The sequence below is a fragment of the Polyodon spathula genome, chromosome 56 (assembly GCF_017654505.1).
Source record: "Polyodon spathula isolate WHYD16114869_AA chromosome 56, ASM1765450v1, whole genome shotgun sequence".
NCBI classification, from domain to species: domain Eukaryota; kingdom Metazoa; phylum Chordata; class Actinopteri; order Acipenseriformes; family Polyodontidae; genus Polyodon; species Polyodon spathula.
The window spans coordinates 648,596-670,130 of record NC_054589.1 but is presented as its reverse complement, the minus strand read 5'-3'; the positions used below and the strand labels follow the sequence as shown (position 1 = coordinate 670,130).

Sequence of the window (21,535 nt, the reverse complement as noted above, 5' to 3'; positions counted from 1 at the left end):
ACCATCGTAGTCCATTTTTATTCAAATCTTACCCCTCCCCTCCCTCCTTACACATTCACCTGAAATCACCACTGGTTGACTACATTTAGGTGGTCCCTTGAGTGGTGACTTGACAGCACAAGACCTCCTTGTTCTAAATCATCCTTTTGATGACCAACTATGACAGCTCCACTGACTGTTGTCTGGAGGAACCTTTCCTAGTGAAACTTAATGGTTTAATAAGAGACACCTGAGCTTGTTATAGAAAAACCTGGAAATCCCTGTTATTTAATTGCTTAATACTGGATGGCAGGAGTATGGATGAGTAACACATTTTTTTTTTGTTTTTATATTAGATATATATTATGATTATATATAATATAGATATATATATTAATATATATCCATCTCGATAATCACACACACCCACACACACCCACACGACACTGTCTATGACCATAACACCATTCTGGACGTGTAACTAACGACTTTCCAGTGAATCATTGTAAGAGTCTTGTAACATGACTAATGTAGGCCATGTAAGTTGGACCCCATACATTCCAGTTGTCAGTGATCCATTGTAATAATTGCTCCCATTCAAAACAGCTACAGTATGCCATATTGTACACCATATACACACACTGACTAGCAGGAATAAGCACCGCAACAGGGTAGTTTTCTTACCTATTCCATAAGCTTTTGCAAACAGCCACCGTAGATTGGCATCTATTTTTGCCCGAGATGAGTCATAGAGCTCCAACGGCACAACCTCCACAGCTCCGTCTCCAACAGTGTCCATTTTTTTTCTGGTGCTGTCTCCCCCAGCACATACATCCACATCCATTCTAAAAATACATTTAAAAAAAAAAAAAAAGACCCACGCTCATAACAGTTAGATATTTTCAATCCCATTCAACTGTTAAAACATTGCGACTGGACTGCCACGCATTCCTCGACAAAAAAGGGGGTATTTACAAGCACCCTCAATGTAACACTCATACCAGGATGCCAAACAAGGGGAGCCGAGATTGTAAAACATGTGTTTGATTTAGACTGCTGTAATCTATAATGATTTGGCAATCGTGTTCTTAGAACAGAAGACATCCAACGAATGTCTTTCAATTCACAGGAATCAGAAACGCCACTGATCTGTGTTTCACAAGCACATTTCAAACGGCCTTAACATTTACAATTAAAATATCTATTTAAATACAAGCAAAATTAATTTAAAATGCAGCTAACAGTTTTAATTATTACTGATGCTATTTAAATTATTTTATGTCGGCCTTCTTTTTTTTCTCCAACCGCACACAATGACATTAACATTACAGCATTAAGCCATTTGTATGTGTGCGATTAACACGCCGAAATATATTTAGAAAACAAGGATTAAGAATCAATGTAATTATGTTAGTTACAAAATAAAATCTGCCTACAACGTACCACTTTAAAGAAAAACATCAAAATGATAACATACTAGCTATATTATTATGCCGGTAGCTATGATACAGTACATTGTAACATGCAATAACTCGCTTTGCATCAATAAATCATGCACATTCTTCTTTTTAAATATAAAACCGTAATTGAAAATACCTTCTGAACCCTCAAGAATCCAAAATCCAGCTCTGAATAACAGTAAAATAAATCACCAAAGAAAGACAAATGAAGTAATTCAATGATTCTGTAAGTGTAGCCCAGCAGCGAAATCAAAAGATCTCCTCCCCAGCAACACAATCCAATCTGCGGCCTACATGACAACCACCTCGGGAGAAAAAGAGAATAAAAAACTAATTTAAAAAAAGAGCTGAAACCTCTAACAACCCCTGGGTTCCGGTTACTGGGGTCTCTACGGTTTCGTGTCTTTGTCTCGGTCGGTCACATTACATGCCGCTGATTCTTTTGTGGAAATAAACCCACATCTTCCAGAGCTACAGCATACCGTGCAGCTCGCAGGTCTCCACAGGGATTTCGGTCTGGGTTGGATCAGTCAGTTACAGAGAGCAAGCAGCACGCCTGCGCGACGTGTTACACTGGGCAACAATAAACTGCAAACTCCGGGAGGGAAATTTAAAATACAGATAGCACGACTGGAGCCAATACTGTAAAGATGTAACCCAGACAGTTAATACTGTTTCAACACCATCAATTGACAATTAAAACGGAGAATGTTATTGTTTTTACATACAGTCGCCTACTTTTTAAAAAGTTTCTTCTTGTGAAATGTTACCGGTATAGCAAGCCACTGTAGTGACAAATAAATATCTGTCTGCAAGGAAGTGTGTGTTTTATACGTGTCCAGCCGTAAGGTTGCACCAGGAAGTAAATGTGGGTTTCTGCAGTCAGGTAGAAATAAAGTAATAGGCTTACTTTAAACACCAGCTATCCATCAATTTCTTTTAAGGATAACATATTAGTAATTTAACGGAAGTTCGGTTTTGTATAAGGAACAGCTGTATCGGCGCTATGCTTTAGTGCGAGAGGTCCCGGGTTCGCCCCCACCCCACAGATATTTCTTTCTGAATACAGGGGTGGCCTTAATAATGAAAATAAATTCACATTGCGATATTGTTAATGGATACCAAGAAAACAACTGATTATTGTAATAAGTTGAACAGGTTCTAGCTCTGACTAGGTAGGGGAGGACTGGCGATGTTACCACCAGAATTGATCTTCTTATTAAAAGAAAAAAAAAAACATGATACATTTGGGTGAAAACAAATAAATGTACAAGAACACATGTGTCAGATAATATACTATTATTATAATATACTATAAAACAAGATCATGTCTGACAAGGGTGAGATTTACACAGTTATTGCAGCTCAACAAACAACCACATGTGAGTAAAACTTTCTACTTTTATGACTAATTCTTATAATATTTATTTTCAGTGATGTTGCATGGTGTGAACACTGGGAAGCCTGCAGATTGAAGGGGGTATATTATAATTATGAATGGAGTTATTGGCTTCATGATAGTGTTGTGTTTGTGTAGTTGCTAATTATGCACAGGCCTTAAAACAATGAAAGCATCTCCCACTGTTAGGGATAAGAAGTCTATGGGAGGGATCTTAACCCATGATGAAGTAAATTGCAAGCTAGGAGGGTTTTTTTTTTTAAGAAAATATGACACTTTGTATCATAACACTAGGAGAAGTTTATTTAGCCCTCCCCAAATTATACAGTGACTATCTAGTTAGGCCCTAATGTAAGTCTGTCAATGGCAGCCTCAAAGGTACATAAGAAAAACTTAATAAACGTGGCAAACCTGGGTAATATGGTAGAACCTCGGCAAAAGCAAGGAAAAAACCTGCAAAAATACCATGGTAAGCTTTTATAAGGGGTGCCACTGCTATGCTTCCCCACTTCTGATTACCGATTGTTGATCAGTTAGAAAACATGGCAAATAATAAGCCAAGCAGAAACAACAATAGAGACTCAGAGAACACGCATACCATGCTTTTAAACAGGTAAGAAATAAAACATTAGGAAAACATACACGGCATTAAGTATCTGAATGGTATTTAACCCATCTCAAAGGAATAAGGGTGTCATTGTCGTTGAAAACAACAGCTATTAAAAGCTCAGGTTTGCTGATGCTTGCATTCCTTCAATGTATACCAGATCAGAGCTGAAAATAGCAAGCACTATTCTTTAAATCAGTCAGGCTACGGAAAACAAATGGGTTTATTTGTGAGATCAAAAGAAATGTACTAGTCTGTAACTATCATATTTTAATGATTGTTCAATGAAGAATATAAAAGTGCATTTAAGCATATTGAACGTCCGCTGTTTTTGTCATTCCTAAAACTTAAGATCCTTTTTCGCAGTACAGTGTATCAGATATGGAAAACTAGATCACTTGCTTGATTGGTAACACACATATCATCCTATGATTATAGCAAGCAAAGTTATTTTTATTACAGACAAGTTCAATTGTATTTACTGTATGCGTACTGTGGTATATCATAGATACATGTTCCCTTGTTTATCATTTTCTGTTTCAATCATTGTATTTAGGTTACTTTTTAATGCTCAGAAGTTTAAAGCACCCCTGTGGCTTCAATAGATAATAATAATAATAATAATAAAAAATAATAATAATAATAATAATAATATCCTGCACTGTTGGTCAATTTCACTCCAGTGGCTTAGCTGCAATCATGTGACCTAAAGAACAGGAAGGGCTGAGGTATCAGATACATTTTACTAGCTTCTTTCAGTATATCTAAATATCTTTACTATTACGTGTTTAGTTATAAATAGAATACACAGTGAATCTGAAGGATACCATGTGTTGTACAGCTGTCTTCAGATACCGGTTCAATAGAGCACAATAATGTATTGACTGATAGAAGGATTTTTCATACAAGCTCCTGTAAAGCAGTGACTAACAATAGCTTGCCTTCTTCCTCCAAATCATAGTACTTGCTAAATTCACCCTTTACTGCTTAGTGTCTTTTATCATGCAAACGATGATACCTTTTTCAGATGAGGGTTTAATACAGTACTCCAGTTTATTAACATCCATCCCAAATAAAATCTGTGTGTGTCACGAGCAACATTAGCCTGGAGTTAAGACAGCCTTTGTCTGTGACGCAGCAGGTTTTGTAGCTGACCCACAGCAGATGCTCTCTGATTCGTATCCAGTAAACGTCTACTGCCAATGTTGCATATCTCTGTGTGTGGAATGGTTTTGCTACTGTCTCCATGGCAACCACAACATTAATATGGCCTTTTAGGAACATGACATCCAAAGGAAGGAATGAGAAGAAAAAGGTCTCCAAAAATACAGATTTTGTTGACTTATATGGTAAATCAATTAGAGGATAATAATCTACTGCTATTAAACTCGACTTCTCTCAGTTCTCTAAAACTATACCCAAATATTAACCCTATGTTGATATGTTTTATGCAACACAATAAATTAAAATTTAATAAAATAATTGTTTACAGGAATATGTTCCAAACTATGTCAACAGCTACACATCACCAGAGGAATCAGAAACTGACATGTGTGTTACAGTAAAATTGAATGTTACCTGAAAGTAATACATGGCAATGTAAGCTAGAACACAATTGCAGATATACTATTTTAATTAACATACAATATTTAAAGTGTGTTAAAACGCTAGGATGGAATAATGTTTTTTTTTGTGTTGTAAAGGAGCGTGGCTAACGTTGCATGTCCCACAGAGATGTGTCAGTGTATAGTGAAAGGAAAGACAGTGGGGCAGAGTTAAGTGTCATCTAACCCTATGCGTCTGCACCTTGTTAAGTGATAAATATTAATGTGTCACCCTTTGGTGGTGCTGGGATCTTTTAATAGCATGGAAAATGTTATCACCCTTGATGAAACCACAATGATCTGGGATTTTTGTATTCAATTAGTGCATGATTGTATATTCATTTTATATTCATTGTTTTAGACTACAAATAAAATGCATTATAAGGAGGTTAAACATATATAAAAAGATATCCTATCTATAGTGACCACACTGAAAAAAAATCCATATACATTGTATACTGTTATATACACATATATATATATATATATATATATATATATATATATATATATATATATATACGTTTATTAGAATGATGTGGAAAATGTGGATCCTTATGCATGTCTGTCATAATCATATTCTTCAGATTTAAAAATCATCTGTTCAAGAACGCTTTTATTTGTGTGGTCCATAACGGTTATTTTGACATGTATAGTAATGCTAAAAAAAACCAGTTTGGTCTTTCTCAATGTTTTCTAAGAGAAAGACATTAAAATATTGTTTATAAGGTTCTTTAAAGTATTACTACATATACCACCATTGTGTTTTTATAGTTATATTTTTTGAAAATGTTAAATAAATCAAAGGGTAAGGAAAAATAGCTGCAATACGTATTTGTGCTTCTGATCTGTAAGCAAGAGCATTACACTTGCTACAGTTCCATCTGCTTTGGCAGATTTAATTTGCTGTATAATTACCCTGAATGCAAACATGAGCTTCCACTTAGAGAATGCAGCACTGCATTACAGACGCTGAAGCACAGTTCTGACCAAAGCATTCCCTGCATAAACAGTAACAGCCTATGGGTTGGGTTGGGGGTCATGAGTTTATTGAAGATAAAACACTAAATCAACCAGCAGGGGGCAGGCTTGTTAGAAGTCATTTCACGCTGACGCTGTAATGATGTAATGGTAGACAGAAGATTACAGATTCTTGAAAGGGCAGTGTTGGTTGTAATGTGTGAGGATCACAACAATGTACCTTTTGTTAAAACATTTTTTTTCATCCAAACAGCAAGGCATTTCAGGCTTAAAAGGATCACATTGTATATTAATCATCAAGTAGCTCTTTCATTGTTCGATATATGATTGGATAATTTAAAGGAACTTCAGTCCTAAATAGTAAATACAACCTGCAGATGCATACATCGGATTTTCTGATCATCAGCAACGAACACCTGCTGTGTTTGTATAATGAATCTAAAGTCAGGAATAAACAGATGCAAATGCATTGCATGCTTCTACCACACTCTCAAGTATACAAAGACAAACTGCCCACTAGTGGTGTGAAATTGAAATCTTTTTTCTTTTACTTTTTAATCCCCCTTAAAGGTGACATTGGTCTTACTTATTGTGATACACTTCTCAAGACTTTTACAGCATAAAATAATAGGACTCCATGAGTAACAGGACTCCAGCTGAGCATTGCATCTGTCTTCTGTGCTGCACATATAATAGGAAACTGTGAGGTCCAATTATTTAACCCCGTTATTCTGCCCAAATGAAATGTTGCCTCACCCCAGCAACCCACTCACCGACCTGGAGCACTGAAGAGCAACAGCCAACCGCCAGCTGGGTCAAGCCACATGCCTCTTTACACCTGCTGAACCCAAGCCACGGAACCCAGGAGGAGAGGCCAAGCCTGACCACTAGGGTTCACTGAAGCACAATGAGGTTAACTATTCCAAGACAATACTCCTGGAGCACAAAGGTCAATGCAGTGTTCTCTGTGGGCTCCCAGAAAGGTTCAACAGGAATCGCACTGACAGCACTCACTCTGCGCTCCACCTGTAGTGCTTTTATAGTCACTGGAGACCCATATCTATACCACTCCTGAATGGCAAGATTAATGGTGTGTTTATTCATTAGATTGCCAGCGCTCCAACACAAGCCTGCTTACGCAGCTGTCTAACGGAAACAGTATTACAAAGATAAGATGTTTGGAATTAGCAGGTGGAAATGGGATTAACTGGGCAGTTAGATGGGTTATTTGGTGATTTGCTGACCCCTGGTATTCTGTATGATATGATAATACAGTACCATTCACAGACATGGTGTAATGCTTAGTTTATTGAAATGTGCACTTCATTGAACTTCAATCAGTAAAAAGGCTATTTGTTTACAAAGACCAGACAAGGTGTGTCTGACTACTGTATGTTGCAATGAAACCTGAAGCACAACACATGTAGTGCACACTCTGTATTTTAAATTATTAATTTAACAGTCCTTAATTAAATAAATCCATATATAAACAAATAAAATAAAAAGTGGAATTTTACATGATTACAGAGCTTCACATATTTCTCTTTCCAGAGTAATATTTCCAATATTGGCAAAATTAATGCGTACAAGGTCCATCAGTGTACTGATGTCAGAGGGTTCTATTTGAAAGACCTGATCAGTGGCTGTATTTAGACAGTGGTTGATTCTGTAGAACAAAGTTACAAACACATTCACCTGACCTCCCCTCATATATATATATATATATATATATATATATATATATATATATATATATATATATATATATATATATATATATATATATAGATATATATGCAGTTTCAGGTTTTAAGCAGAGTTTTCAATTGAACGGTCACTTTGAGTATCTATTGTATGTAAAGAGCATCATAAATGAATAATGGAGAAACAGCACTTCTAAAAACTTGGTTAACCCAAGTATCTCTCCAGAATTAAATACTTAAAACTACTGTACTTGTTAATGAATCTGTGTGTGAAATATGATGCATTTGACAAACTTAAGATTTGATAATATTACTGCAAGGGTGGCCAACACACACTATAGACCCTGCGTTTAGCATAGCATTCAGCCCAGTTAAAATGAAAACAGAAAATGATGCTACAAAGCTTCAGAGAAAAATCTCATTAGGTTTATTAGAGTTCCTGCAATTGTACTTTCTAATTCTGTATTCTGCTGATACATTGTATTTATTGTATTACATTGTATTACAATTCCTACTACAATGTAATATTGTTAGTTTTTATGCTAAATAGATTCCATGTATACGAGCATTGTTTAAGTTGACAGAAGCATCATACAATAATCTGTTCTAAAAGTAAATACTAGCGAAATTAAAAAAATTAAAACACCACACATTGTATATACATCACTGTTTTACAATGAACATGAAATTACATTGGTGTAACTGAGACTAAAGAGTCCTTGGTAATTTTTAAGCTACTCTAAATATGTGGAAAGCTCTGTTCAATGAAGATACCACTGTATAAAGCACCACAGCTTTCCTCTACACAATGTGACAGTGCCACGTTATGGTTGTAAACGTTTACATTTATTTCACAGTTAAACAAAGTAACCTCGATTTGATGGACACAGCAACAACAAAATGAAAAAGAAATATTGTTTTCATCGCCAGAAAGGCTTTTTTTTTTTAAAAACAGTGTGATATTTGCATAGGTTGTAATCAGCACTGGTTTCATAAAGCTGGGAGCAGGATCTCACTCTGTGCACCTCAGTGCACTACCAGTCTTCTTTTCAGACACTCATCAGTTTTAGCACTGCCCTTCGTGAGCCTGGTTTGGGGGTGGGCAAACAAGCAGTGGTTGTATTAGTTTTGCATGCAGCTTGTAAATTCAGTAATTACATTCTTTGCAATCAGATTAGTGTTTTGCATTGCTTCTGCTGTGCCAACCCCTGCTTCTACAGGATACCCACATGATCTTCTATCTATAAAGTGTTACTGAACATTGATGTTCTGCAAAACCTTGACCCTTTGCAGACTGTTGTAGTTGAAGGAATTCTAAGTGTGAATAAGATACACGCAGCAGTTCAGCAGCAAGCAGATTGGTACGGAAGTGTTGAGATAAGACGAGGATCTGAGTTGCCCAAATGAACAAAATACATTTTACAAGAATGCTGCTGCTCACCTGGGAACGATCAGTCAGTGTACAGTCTGCTAAGGGCTCAATAAGATCTAGCTACCATTAAATACTATACAGATAACTCTTCAGTGTTTCTCAAGAATAAAAACAGACTTCCCTTCTATTCATAAATCAGATCACTTTCCATATGCAGCACAAATGTGAAGAAAATACTTTGGCCAACAAACACTCCACTCTATATGAATACTTGTCATGTTGAAGTTTACACAAGTTATCACAACTTCCTAAACTCATACAACACTTTTCTTAGAGAGCACTAAATCCACTTATTCCATTATTTAGCACTAGGTAAAATGCACTTCCCTTTGATACAATAAATACAGTACATACTGTTATCTATTTAATATATAAGATTTGGTTTCCAAGGTGAGCAATGCATTAATTCAACAAACCTATTTTTTTCTGCACCAAGCAAGGTTGCTCATGTAGTCAAAAGAAAAGCAGTACTCTGGTAACCACATAAGATTTTTACTATGAAATACATATAACACTCAGAAGCCCATATTTAATATCAGGAAAGAAAATAAAATAACAGTATTATTTCCACTGCTGTATTGCTAAAGGACTTGGAAATAACTATTCTGTTCAATTAACTGACTGCTGTTCCTCATTCTGGTTGATTTTTTTTAGTATATCACAGAACATACACTCTGAATGGGAGACAGAAATGTGCATGAACAACAGGAATTACCTATTTAAACTTACACAACCCTTACGATGAATAACATTTATTAAAATCAGCAATCCTAAGATGTAACCACTAAGGTATTTCAGCATGTGTGTGTGGTCTTCAGAAGTTCAGTATATAATACTTTGGTTTGCAGTAAAATATGGCACGAGCACCCAACACACGCGATCGATAGATAGATAGATAGATAGGATAGTGGACAGATAGATGAGCTTTTGAGTATTGCCGTCTCTTCAGATTTTATTTTCTATAAGGCAGTGCAGCCCCCATAATGGAACAAGTGGTTATTATAGAATACACAGGCCATATTCACAGCCTTTAACTGAGGAGTAATTTAAAGACTGTTTCATGACTTAAAATTGATATTACTCCTGGATCTGTTCTACTGTTGTAAAGAAGAAAACAGTAGTCCAGAGCCTTTTCATGAATATCAAACCTGCATATTATTCCCCAAAAATAAGTTAACGCCAGTGTTTCACAATCAGCAATAAAAATATGAATAACTGCCGATCCTTTTGAGTCACAAGGTATATTTAAAAAATCATAAAAATTCACTCATATTCCCTTTTAAAGTCCCACCATAAATATAATTTTATATATATATAATATATATATATATATATATATATATATATATATATATATATATATATATACCAAAGCTCCTGATTGCACACCGTAAACAAAAGCCTTTAAACCCCATAAAACAGACACTGGGACATGTCACGCTAGCTAAGGAAGGAAGACACTTATAAAACACAACTTTTATTTCCCACTATTTCGGAACAAGGAGTGTATTGTCAGTCGATCTTTTTTTTTTTTTTTTTTTTTTTTTATTTCTCAGATGTCTTGGATCAATAAAAGGAACAATGCTACAGTTAGGCCAGCATGGAAATTTACCAGAGCTAGTGTTTAGCAAGTGCAAGGGGGATCATACAGCGCAGGGTTGCGTCCTGGCTGTGCAGCGTCGACGGACTGCGCTAGGTATTCTGAAGGGAGTGTAGCACTGGCTCTGGCGCTCCTGTGGAGAAGGGAGGCAAAACCAGCAGGGACTGCTTCTCCTCACCACACTTCAGTGGACCCTGCTGGCCAGGCACCCAGTGAGCTCAAGAGAGGACACCTGCAAGGCTGGCCTTTGTCCTCCAGAGGCCAGTAGCTTGCTGACATCTGCTCTCGAGTTCCTGGGTGTAAAAGAGGAAGCTGGCTTGGTCGTGGGATCGGAGGACGCCCACTGAGTCTTCTGACCTCGAGTTATGTGGGGAATTGCTGTGGTGACAGGAACAAATTACAACTGGAAGTTCGAAAAATTGGAGGAAAAAATTAATACCCCCCCCCCCCCCCCCAAAAAAAAATTGGGGGTAAAATAACTGGGCACACTAAAATATAAAATAAATAAAAATAAAACACAAAAAGTGATTCAATCACAGTAAAAGAAATACAGAAATTAATTTAAAAAAGGACAGCACAAGGTTCAATTAAAAAACGGAACGGGACAAAAATACAACAACATTAAAATGAACAATGGGTATTCCATATGCACTTGGGATAAAATGAAATCAACATTTTGTTCTTTTCAGTGTTTCCCCCCCCCGATTACCTGTCTAGTCACACTGAACTATCACAAAAAAAAAATACAATAAGGTTGATAACTACACTCAACTCCCCGAGTGTTTGAATTAAAATAGGTACAGTAGCGGTTTATAATTGGGGGCTGAAGTGTATTTTACTTTCTGTGTAGTCAATTTCAACGTTATAATGCCTTCTATTGTTTACTATCAATATTTTTATTAACCTTTTAACAGCTTACCGCATTTATGTACACTATGCATTCAGAAGACAGAAAACAACAAATTTGAAACTTTCTTACAAAAATGCACATAAGGTTCTGAGGATTGATATATGACTAGTCTATAAATTTGCAAAACGTGGGCTTGGGTATTTATCAACAAATCTGGACCTGTAGTCATAGTCAGGAGTATTCACAAAGCTGCAGCAAGTCATTAAATTGTATTTCCATGTGTGCTAATGCTTTGTGAATAGAAAAGAATATACTTAAGTGAATCACTGCTTCTTTCACATCCACAAATAACTATCAGATTCACAAAAAAGAAAACAAAAAACAGAGAAGAGGAAAGCATTTATTTGACACTGCTACACTTAGAGAATGATAACCACTATGGTTTATATTTGAACTACCTGAATAAAAATACAAAATACATTTGTGTAAACTTTGATGATGGCGATGATTTATTGTCTCTTAGGCCAACAGAGTTTAAATTAAAACAAGTTAACAACCCAATATTGTTCTTTTTAGAACTGTAACAAAAAATGTTCACGTTGGTTTTTACAAGCGTCTCCTGTATTATAAATAAATCAATCAAACCTTTGTCGCCCCCCTGCCCCCCCATTTACATGTCACTTCCAGCACTGCATTCGCAAGGCAAAAGTAGATTAAAGTCAAATCTACACACACCACACACACACACACACACACACACACACACCCACACACACACCACACACACACACACACAAGGGAATAATTTTAAACAGAGGATCACTGCTGCTTTCCCACTGCACAGAGCCCACCTAGTTTCCAGTGCATGAGGACAGCTTGCCCGCCCAGGCAGGAGGGAGACCCTATGCTCGGTTTAGTGTCTGGAAGATCCTAGATATCTGTAGCATTACAGGCCCCGTCTCTGGATCGTTCATCCACTGAGTACTGTTTAACGGGTTCTCCAGCATGTCTTCAAATGCTGTGAGAACAAGAGGAAGGGGGGGGGGGGTGCAAAGAAGACAGCTACAGAGTTAAGTCGACAAGAATGAACTTCAGACTTCTACATTTACAATCTTGACACTGGTAAATTGTGATAGCTCTAATTCTGGATCATGATAAAGTAGATTGCTTTGAGCTACATCTACCATACGTACAGAATTGTAAGAGTGAAGTTCAGACACTGGATGGACAGAAGGACAAGGTACTCCACATACAAGATACATATACAGCTGATTCCAAGCGATCTGCAGCTTCAGCAGTGTAAAAATAATGGCATACCAACCACTCCTCCACAATACATTTGCAAATGTATTATGTTGCCGTTTCTATCGTTATAAACTTCTAGAAGTCAATATTCTTCTTGTAACTAAGCTAATATAAGCAGCTCCAACATCTCTATGAACAGATCAGATTTCACAAGGTGCTACATACCTAAAAGTGTTTTTGGGTTGGTAAGTCCCAGCTGTACAACAGGGTTTTCCAGGATGGCCTGAAACAAGGGGCTGTTTGTGTCAATACCCTTATCTAAATCTTCTGGCGAGGGCTTCCTGTCTCCCAGCAACCAGTCACACTGGAATTAAAAACACACTTTTAGTTCATTTTAAACACTTGTATTTTCTCATAAAGCTGCTATGTCTCATATTATTTTACCCTGCCTTGTTTTATTATTAAGAATATGAACTGATGATTTAAACCTTGGGCTACTATAAAAACAGAAGCCTACATTTTAAATTGTTGTGTCGCGATTGCAAGATAACATTGGTTCTCAATGGTTAACCTGTACTCAATGGTTTGAAATGTTGAGATCAGAGGTTGCCTTATTGCACACAACTATTCATCTTTTTACAAAAAGTGACCCAAACATCTTTAAACACTGAACCATGTGGAAAAATACTGTGGTTTTCAGCTCTACAGACAAGAGATCCACCCACAAAACATGACAGAGAAGGATGACCAGATCTAACACTGGCAGATACAAACACAGTTGCCCTTTAACTCAGGTGTCCGCAGGGCAAGTTTTGGCAGGGAAAAGTTGCAGAATTAGAACAGGTAATGAGCATCGTTATCAAGTGTGAATTCCATCCACAGCAAGGGTTTGCAACATTGACACTTTCATGCCTTGTTAAAGAGCTGGAATCGCAGCATGATGCTTTACTGTATTTTACTCATGTACGATGGCTGAGTCATGCAGCAGTGCTAAGGCAGTTCTTTCACTGTCGTCAATACAGGGTTTCTTGTTGACCTCACCAAGCAAATGAACATTTTAAACAAGACACTCCAAGGGCCAAAGCAGATCGTAACACCAATCGATGAAAAGGTGACCGCTTTCAAAGCCAAGTTGAATTTGTGGAAGCAACATGTCAAACAGAAATGTTGTTCCTTCACTGCGTGCCAAGAGATTCAAGAGCTACACAACAATTCACTTGATGATGAAGACTAGAAGCACTGCAGTGAAAAACTAGCAAACCTGATAAACTAATCTGACTGCCGATTTCAAGACTTCCAGTCTCATCAAAACATCTTTCAGTTATTTGTAAACCTGTTTACCTGTAATGTCCAGCTCTTCAAATGGAGCGGATCGATTTTCAGTGGAAACAGCATCTCAAGGATACATACAACTAAGTGACAGCAAGATTTCTACCAGCATGCTCCAGCCAAATCGTCAGAGCTTTCTCGAAACCCTGAGTTTATTTGGAAGCACTTGCATTTGTGAGCTGCTCTTCTTGACAATGAACCTTAACAAATCAAAACACCGCTCCAGGCTTACGGATGAACACTTGGCTGCTGGGTTGTGAGTGGCCAAGGATATACAGCCAGATATCAAGACGCTGGTGGGAGAAAAGTGCCAAGTGTCTGGACAGAAGTCATAAAAAAAATTAATATATCACATTTTCACAGCCTGCCAGTAATTTTTTTCCCCCCCAGCGCTGTTAAAAACATTTTATTTTGGAATGTAAGTTAAATATTGAGACAAAATGATATTCTCTTTACTGTTTGAGATTTCCATTTAAAGTAAAATACTCTCTTTCCTCTATTATGTAACATACAGTAAAGCCATAAATATTTCCAAAAAAAATATCTGGCGCATCACACCCACAAAACATATTCTGCTCAGAAAAACGCATAATAAAAGGCCCGCAAATATTTATGGCTTTATAGAATTACATTTGTGATAACAGATTTTTTGTCAGTGTTCTAGGAAAGCTGCTTCTAGTTATATCTGCCTATTTCTGTACTATAAAATAAATTACATAATATGTTGATTAATTGATTGAAACCATGCCTGCATACTTTTTGATGACTAGGAATCGTGCAGTGGGGGTAATGTGTCTACATACAATTTGTGTAAAGTGAAAAGTACATTTGAGTATATTGGCCTACATACAATTTCATGACAGATACATGATGCATGTCTGAAGGAAAGTCATTAAAAAAATTCTACCACTGCATAGGGTTACTTGTCTTTCTTTTCAGTAACAAAATACAGAAACTCAATAAATCAATTTCACTAAACATTTTTGTCATAATACTGTACCATTACTTTTTGCCCAAAGAATACCCTGATAATCAACATTTAATGTTGCATTAGTACCTGGCTGGGTTTCCTTTAACTTTCATGACAGCTTCTACATGATTAGCCATGGAATGCCCTACAAATACATATGCAATGGCCAATAATGGCAGAGTCACTATATATTCAACATAAAATATGATCCTATTTTAAAACAGAAAAATAAACAATAGCATTTATGCTTGTTATGCTGAAGGACTCTAGCTATTAAATATAGTTCAGGATGTATTCAGATAATATTATTTTTTTACTCAGGAAAGCACAACAGATCACATTTTAAGATATATCTATCTTTTAAGATAGATACATCTTTTCTCATCAGGCAAAGACAAAAAAACCAATGATGTAATACTAGCATTTCTTTAAAGAAATACTTTGGTAGATTTATGCTTTAAAATGTAGGGCCCATATCAGCAGAAGGATTAGATTCTAAAAGCTATTTACTCCAAATCACAAAAACACAAAACCAACTGAAGAAATCAGATTACTCACAAGCACCCAAATTAGATGTGCAAGTCGTGCATTTCTGGTTTGCTAACTTCATTGGATCCGTTTTTACTACCTGATAAAAGGTGCCAATCACGTTTGGCAGTAAATCGGTTTGGAGAATGTAGCCTGAAAATGTCTTTGGAACAACCTACTCGTGAATCTGGTCGAAATTCTCTTTTCCTTCGGATCCTTTTAAAGATTTCTGTTAGCTCGTCCTGCTTCGAGGATTCAGTGGCGGCTTCTGAAGCGACTTTTGCACTGGAAGCTGCTGCTGCTGATAATGAGGATGATGGTATTGAAGCTGCTGCTGCTGATGGTATTGAAGCTGCTGCTGCTGCTGATGATATTGACGCTGCTGCTGCGGTATAAGGTCCAGCAGTGGCTCCGGTCGCCTCCTGGCCAGGCACAGGGGCATCAGCAGTGGGATCATCTGCATGCTCGAACAGCCACTCCATCGCCTGCGTCACCGACATACTGCAAACAAAAAAAGAGCACATTCTGCTGCTGCAAGCTGCTTTGAAGTTTCACACACACATCAGTTCAGTCACAGCTAATCTTCTCCAGCAGTAAACACAACTGTTTTGCAGCAGCACACTATTTAGTTTAACATCTTTCTGGTAGATTACCTTGAGTTCAAATGTGACCCATCACTACTTGAGGAAAGTTTTAATTCATCATTACCGGAGTCCTTTCTAGATCTGAAAAGCTAACTGCCGAGGGCGTTGCTTTATAAACAGAAGTGCTTATACTGACCGAACAGCGCTACCTACTCAAAACACCTCTGTATAGAAAGTGAGGGCGAGACCCACAGATACCCACTGATTAAGACGCAGCGCTTTAACAGCTCTGCGCTCTGGGAAGCCCATTTCAGTCAGCTGTCGGAGTGCCACCTCATCCACTCTGTCCTCTTCATCTTCATCCAACATGGCTAAAAGCACGAAAACACAAGATTAGAAACGTACACACAAACCTTCATGGAGTACTAGCTCAGAACACATATTTCAGTGTAACCCTAACATGTTACACATTGGTGTTATAATCATTATATAGATACTGTGACACAGAGTGTGTTGCTGGTACACAAGCATACTTGCCAGGTTTATAACACTTTTATATAGGATTTTATCCCATAAAACTATTGATAACAATTGGTACCCCATTACTTCCACAGAAACCCCATTAAAATGGATTTTAACTGTCTTGGTCAATGCAATTTCAGATTAAACTTGGCAAATAAGTAAGACTTACATTTGATTCTTATTCCAGTTGTACAAATTAAATTAAAATGCAATTATCAAAAAAAAAAAAGTATTTTGTGGTGTACTATTCAATAAAGTTCCTAAGCACAATTAATCAAACATTATATACCAACAAACAAAATTTGCAATAGCAATAAATAAAAAAACTGAAGCGCTTCCTGCCAGACCAGTTTCTTTATAATTCACTTCAGTGTGACACTTATTTTATTCTTACCGTTGGCCTTCTTAAACAGGTCTACTGCATCGGGGTTCAGTGCCAGCAGTTTCTGTGCCACTTCAATAAGTGACACAAGGATTTTCCTGAGTTCTGTCTGAAACTGAGACACCAGAAATGAATTTGAGAGAGGCTGTAACAGCAGGATGGTTACAGATTTAGTTACCTTGAATAAAATAAAATACCAGTTGATTTAGGATTACTTTATTATCCATGTAGCCACAATAAAACTGTCCCTTTCAAATTAATAAAGTATACAATGAAGAAAATTAATACAAATTTATTGCCTGACATGCCACGGTTTTTACATTGAAGAAGGAAAACACAGTTTGGTGTCAGAGAATATCTGAGTGATTCAAATAGTTATTTAATATTATACCAGCCAGTATACTGTAATTCTGTTCTTTTTTTTGTAACGTTGTACAAACCCCCCCCCCAAAAAAACAGTATGTATGTTTTGATCTAATACGTTTCTATAAAATAGTATGCAAAATGTGTATTTCAAACTTATGGTTACATTAGAGCTCTAGAGATCACGGACACAGTTACTACAAGCATTAAAGATGACCTACACAAACAAACAGCCGAGTAAGAACTTTTTAAGCCACTAAGACCTCAAGGTAGGAAACTGTAGAGTAGGTCAATCATATTTTGAAACTAGTACATTTACTACAGTATATTACATTGCCTTGTAAACTGTATGTATTGATGTTAGTTTTTAGTTTTTTTTTTTTTGTTAGTTTTTTTTAAAAACATTCAATGTTTTGACATTGACCCTTATCTTTAAATACAGATAATTAATCTGGAACAAACCTTTTTAAGTCCAAAAAAGGGTACTGCCTTGCATTTCCATGACAGTCAAAAGAAAAACAGAACATTTTCAGTGTTTTTAGGTTTAAGCAGGTCTTACTGCCAGACTGAAAATTCAGCGGACAATTCACAAGCTCGTAAACTACACACTGTACAGTATACTGTCGGTGCATTTGTACTACTATTTAAATATACTAGTTATCCCAGCTTGGCCAAAAAATCTTACACAAAAAATAAATATTTCTTCTCTTCCTGTTCCACGATTGCATATCTTCACCATTGAAGTTACAATAAAAACAGAAAAACTGCTTTACAAGGGTTCTAAAGTCTGTCACTGTAACACAAACTGTGCCTGGATAACTAACCCAGCTCTGCTTTTGTAGTTTCATCATCCACACTCACCTGAACGAATGTACATTTTCTTCAAAATGTATTTATCTTCCACAAAATGATTAGACAGGTGGAACAATGCAGGCAAACCAGAGCAGATAGTGTAGTTCACAAGAAGAGGAGCCTATGAGAATGTACCCCCACCCCCCCATAAAGAATGGGGTATCTAGTCACGCCCCAAGTGCAGTGCAACAACATTACAATTCACCAAGAGAAATAATCCGATTACCATTAACTTACCCAAACGTTCCTTTGAAAGATCCTAAACTCTAGAACATTTCTTGGATTCTGAAGCCCAGGGTGATTTGCTGCTACAGCAAGTACCATCTTTATCAGATCACACACCCTGTCGTGTCATCCAGGAACCTCTAAATATCCCGACACCAAGCAAGGTAGAACTGGTCAATCTGACCTCTAATTATTCTTAGAAGTGGAAGGGGAGCTTTTCATACCCATCAGCACAGTAATATTATATCAAATTCTAAAACCCTGAACATTAGGTTTGCACGTGCTTATGTTTTGAACTCTCAAGTGAGACAATGCAGACTCTTATGAACAATTCCATGCTTATTTAAAAACACAGCCCTTACAAAACTCAGCAACTTACATCTCGCATGTTGTGCTGCGTGACAATCCGATCAGAATGGCGTGCAGGTAGGTTTGCTGTTGCTTTTAAGATGGCTTCTTTGTCTGGAGCTCTTTGTTCCTGCTTTTTCTACAAGGATTAAATACAAATAAAAAAAAACATACAATAACAACAAGAAAAACAACTATAATAATCTGCTGGGAACAAAATATATATTGCAGTACCCATATCCAACCACAAAATAATTTTAGACACACACAGCAATCCTCTTAGTAAGACGGACAACTAACTAACCCCCTGCATTATTTGCCTTGCTGACATCAGACATACCTTTTTAAAAGACCATAGGGTGCCTTTTCTCAGTCTAAGGCAACAGTATATTTTATAAAGAAATTGTATGATTACTGTAGTTTGGAATGTCATGTCAGACTACTGTAATTATTCTGAAATCAACTGTAAGGTCTTAGTTAGTTACTGACTCTACCATTTTGGCAGCTGCTACAATTCTATGAATACTTTACTACCCCACTGGGCCAAAAACTGTACATAAGAGTGGAAGAAATTTTAAACTTCACATAGGGCCCATTTTGAAGGCATATACAGCTTCCCAATTAGCACCTTACAGCAACACCGAGAAAAGTCACATTGCTATATTTGATTGCACAATATTGCAGTTGGCAACGTATTCTGTTTTTAAAAGCAATGAAAGAAAGTGAACTACCTTTTCCTCTGCAGAAACATCAAGCATCTTGGGAGGTGGAGGAGGGGCACGTTTTTTAATTAACAGCAAGACATCTAGAACAAGAGAAACCATTAGTGTACTTGATATGAAAACACAACCTAACATACATGAGAGCCACCGCTTTGAGAGAGAGAGATGTAATTTATTATAAATGTACCACTATAATGTAAGCCACATACCTTTTTCTTTAATCTTCTCCTCTACTACAGTTTTAGTGTCGGTTAGCACTCTTTCAGAGTCAGCGTGGATAAGTTTGTGGTGAGTCACAGTTTTGGGGTCTTCTAGGCTTCCATGAACACACTTGAAGAGAACAGCGAGTATTTTTGTAACGGAACAAAGTTGTGACATACATTCATGATCAATTCGATTCACTTAAATATCCACAATATATATGCTACAGAAAAAAAAAAAAAAAAACGTAAAGCAACAATCCATTCACAAGAAAATAAACAGTCATAAAATAAACAGACCATATGAATCTTTGCATTGCTATAAAAGTTGACACTTGCTCGTGGTGTTTTTACATTTAGTTTAAGCGTATTTACTCTCGATTAAGGTTGACAGCACCGGTGACCTTTTTAAATAAAAACAGAAAAGCACTATCAACACTGTCAACAATGCGTATCCCCCCCTTAAAATGTAACCCAACAAACGAAATGTCAAACCCGTTATCGGTAGATGAACCTCAATTCAACGTGACAGCACGGTAATAAGCTGACTCACTGTGACAGCATTATGAATATCATGTGATCCACAGATCTGATTATCGAAATCTTACTACAAGTCAAAAAAACAGAATCATTAAGTAAGCAGTAGACTGTAATGCTCGTACGTCTGAACGTAACGGTAAATTAAATTATAAATAGCATAGACTAAGCCCTCTATATAATATGACCGGGGCCTACCCTAGTGTTTTCACACTATGAAATTGCTGTCACTCTCTATGTCGTCCCACCCCACCCCCTCACTCAGTGCTCGGTTTATATTTTCAAGAAAAGAAAAGCATACGTGTTTCAAGCACATTTCCTTGAGTTTCTCTATGGTAGTGTCATCTGTTACTTCCTCCAGCCACTCTGCTCCTTCCACGGTGCAGATGTGGACCTTCAACACCGTCCCCGCGAAAATCTTCTCCTCCTGCACAAACATCGGTGCTTTCCGCCTGCACAGCCCGGCGAGCTAGTGTCTACGCCTGGATAGAAAGAAAAGCACTCCGCTCTTACTCTATCGCCATTTTAACGCCTTGCCGCTGGGTTCTCGGGTGGCACTGGGGCGCTCTTCTGTTATTTACTGGGCAGTTACTATATTTACCCACCAAGCCAGCTGCGTTGTGCTGTTGCACAGTTGTACGAGTTGAGAGATTGAACATTCACCTTTGACCAGGAAAAGGCTCATGTGAGGTGCCTTGTGGGAATTGTAGTTCAGTGATATATATATTTTTTTTAATATGCAGCATCAATATTTCTGCTTTTGCGTGCTACACAGTAAATATAATATGTATCAAACTGAGTTCAATCGTCTCACATTTGGAATACTTGAATTATTTCGTATTTACCTCACGTATATGTGTTGTATATTCTTCAGTTATCGTAGTCCAAATGAATGAATGCCAGAAGGACTTTAATATAAAAATTATAAAAAGGCATATGCAAAACCTTGCACGATATTCGGGTCAGTCTATTTTTACACTCAAGATTAGGTATATGGCGCCATCTGGTGGCCCAATGTTGAAATTTCTTAAGACATCTTCTAATGTCCAAATCTGTGGTTTATTTTTCTTATTTAAATACAATAAAAAATAAAATCAAGTACACTGTATGGTT

General features: G+C 37.0%; 2 protein-coding genes across 6 annotated transcripts in view; both read right to left on the bottom strand.

Moving 5' to 3' along the window:
- The window catches only part of camsap1b (calmodulin regulated spectrin-associated protein 1b), a 33,880-nt gene extending 31,914 nt beyond the window's left edge, over positions 1-1,966 (bottom strand). For 3 of the 5 annotated variants that reach the window (XM_041239688.1, XM_041239687.1, XM_041239689.1), the window contains exons 1-2: positions 1,576-1,965; positions 664-824 (exon numbers count right to left, since the gene is read on the bottom strand). In XM_041239688.1, the coding sequence (XP_041095622.1) occupies positions 664-823 (160 nt within the window). In that variant the 5' untranslated portion in view covers position 824; positions 1,576-1,965. Of the gene's footprint in view, positions 1-663; positions 825-1,575 lie in introns of all 5 variants that reach the window. The other 2 variants (XR_005948350.1, XM_041239686.1) reach the window with 1 other exon arrangement.
- A 10,464-nt stretch (positions 1,967-12,430) lies between these two features.
- LOC121307500 (ubiquitin-associated domain-containing protein 1-like) lies at positions 12,431-21,085 on the bottom strand. The gene is made up of 9 exons (XM_041239681.1): positions 20,724-21,085; positions 19,895-20,015; positions 19,695-19,768; positions 18,995-19,102; positions 17,188-17,290; positions 16,534-16,642; positions 15,732-16,188; positions 13,086-13,230; positions 12,431-12,633 (listed from the first exon to the last, which is right to left on the bottom strand). The coding sequence occupies exons 1-9, from the start codon at positions 20,859-20,861 to the stop codon at positions 12,518-12,520; spliced, it is 1,371 nt and encodes a 456-aa protein (XP_041095615.1). The 5' UTR covers positions 20,862-21,085; the 3' UTR covers positions 12,431-12,517.
- Between the last annotated feature and the right edge of the window lie 450 nt (positions 21,086-21,535).

Coding starts and splice junctions, on each gene's coding strand:
- LOC121307500 (XM_041239681.1), bottom strand. CDS start 20,861: ATGTTTGTGCAGGAGGAGAAGATTTTCGCGGGGACGGTGTTGAAGGTC. Junction 19,769..19,894: donor GGAGAAGATTAAAGAAAAAG/GTATGTGGCTTA, acceptor CTCTTGTTCTAG/ATGTCTTGCTGTTAATTAAA. Junction 12,634..13,085: donor CAACCCAAAAACACTTTTAG/GTATGTAGCACC, acceptor TTGTTCTCACAG/CATTTGAAGACATGCTGGAG.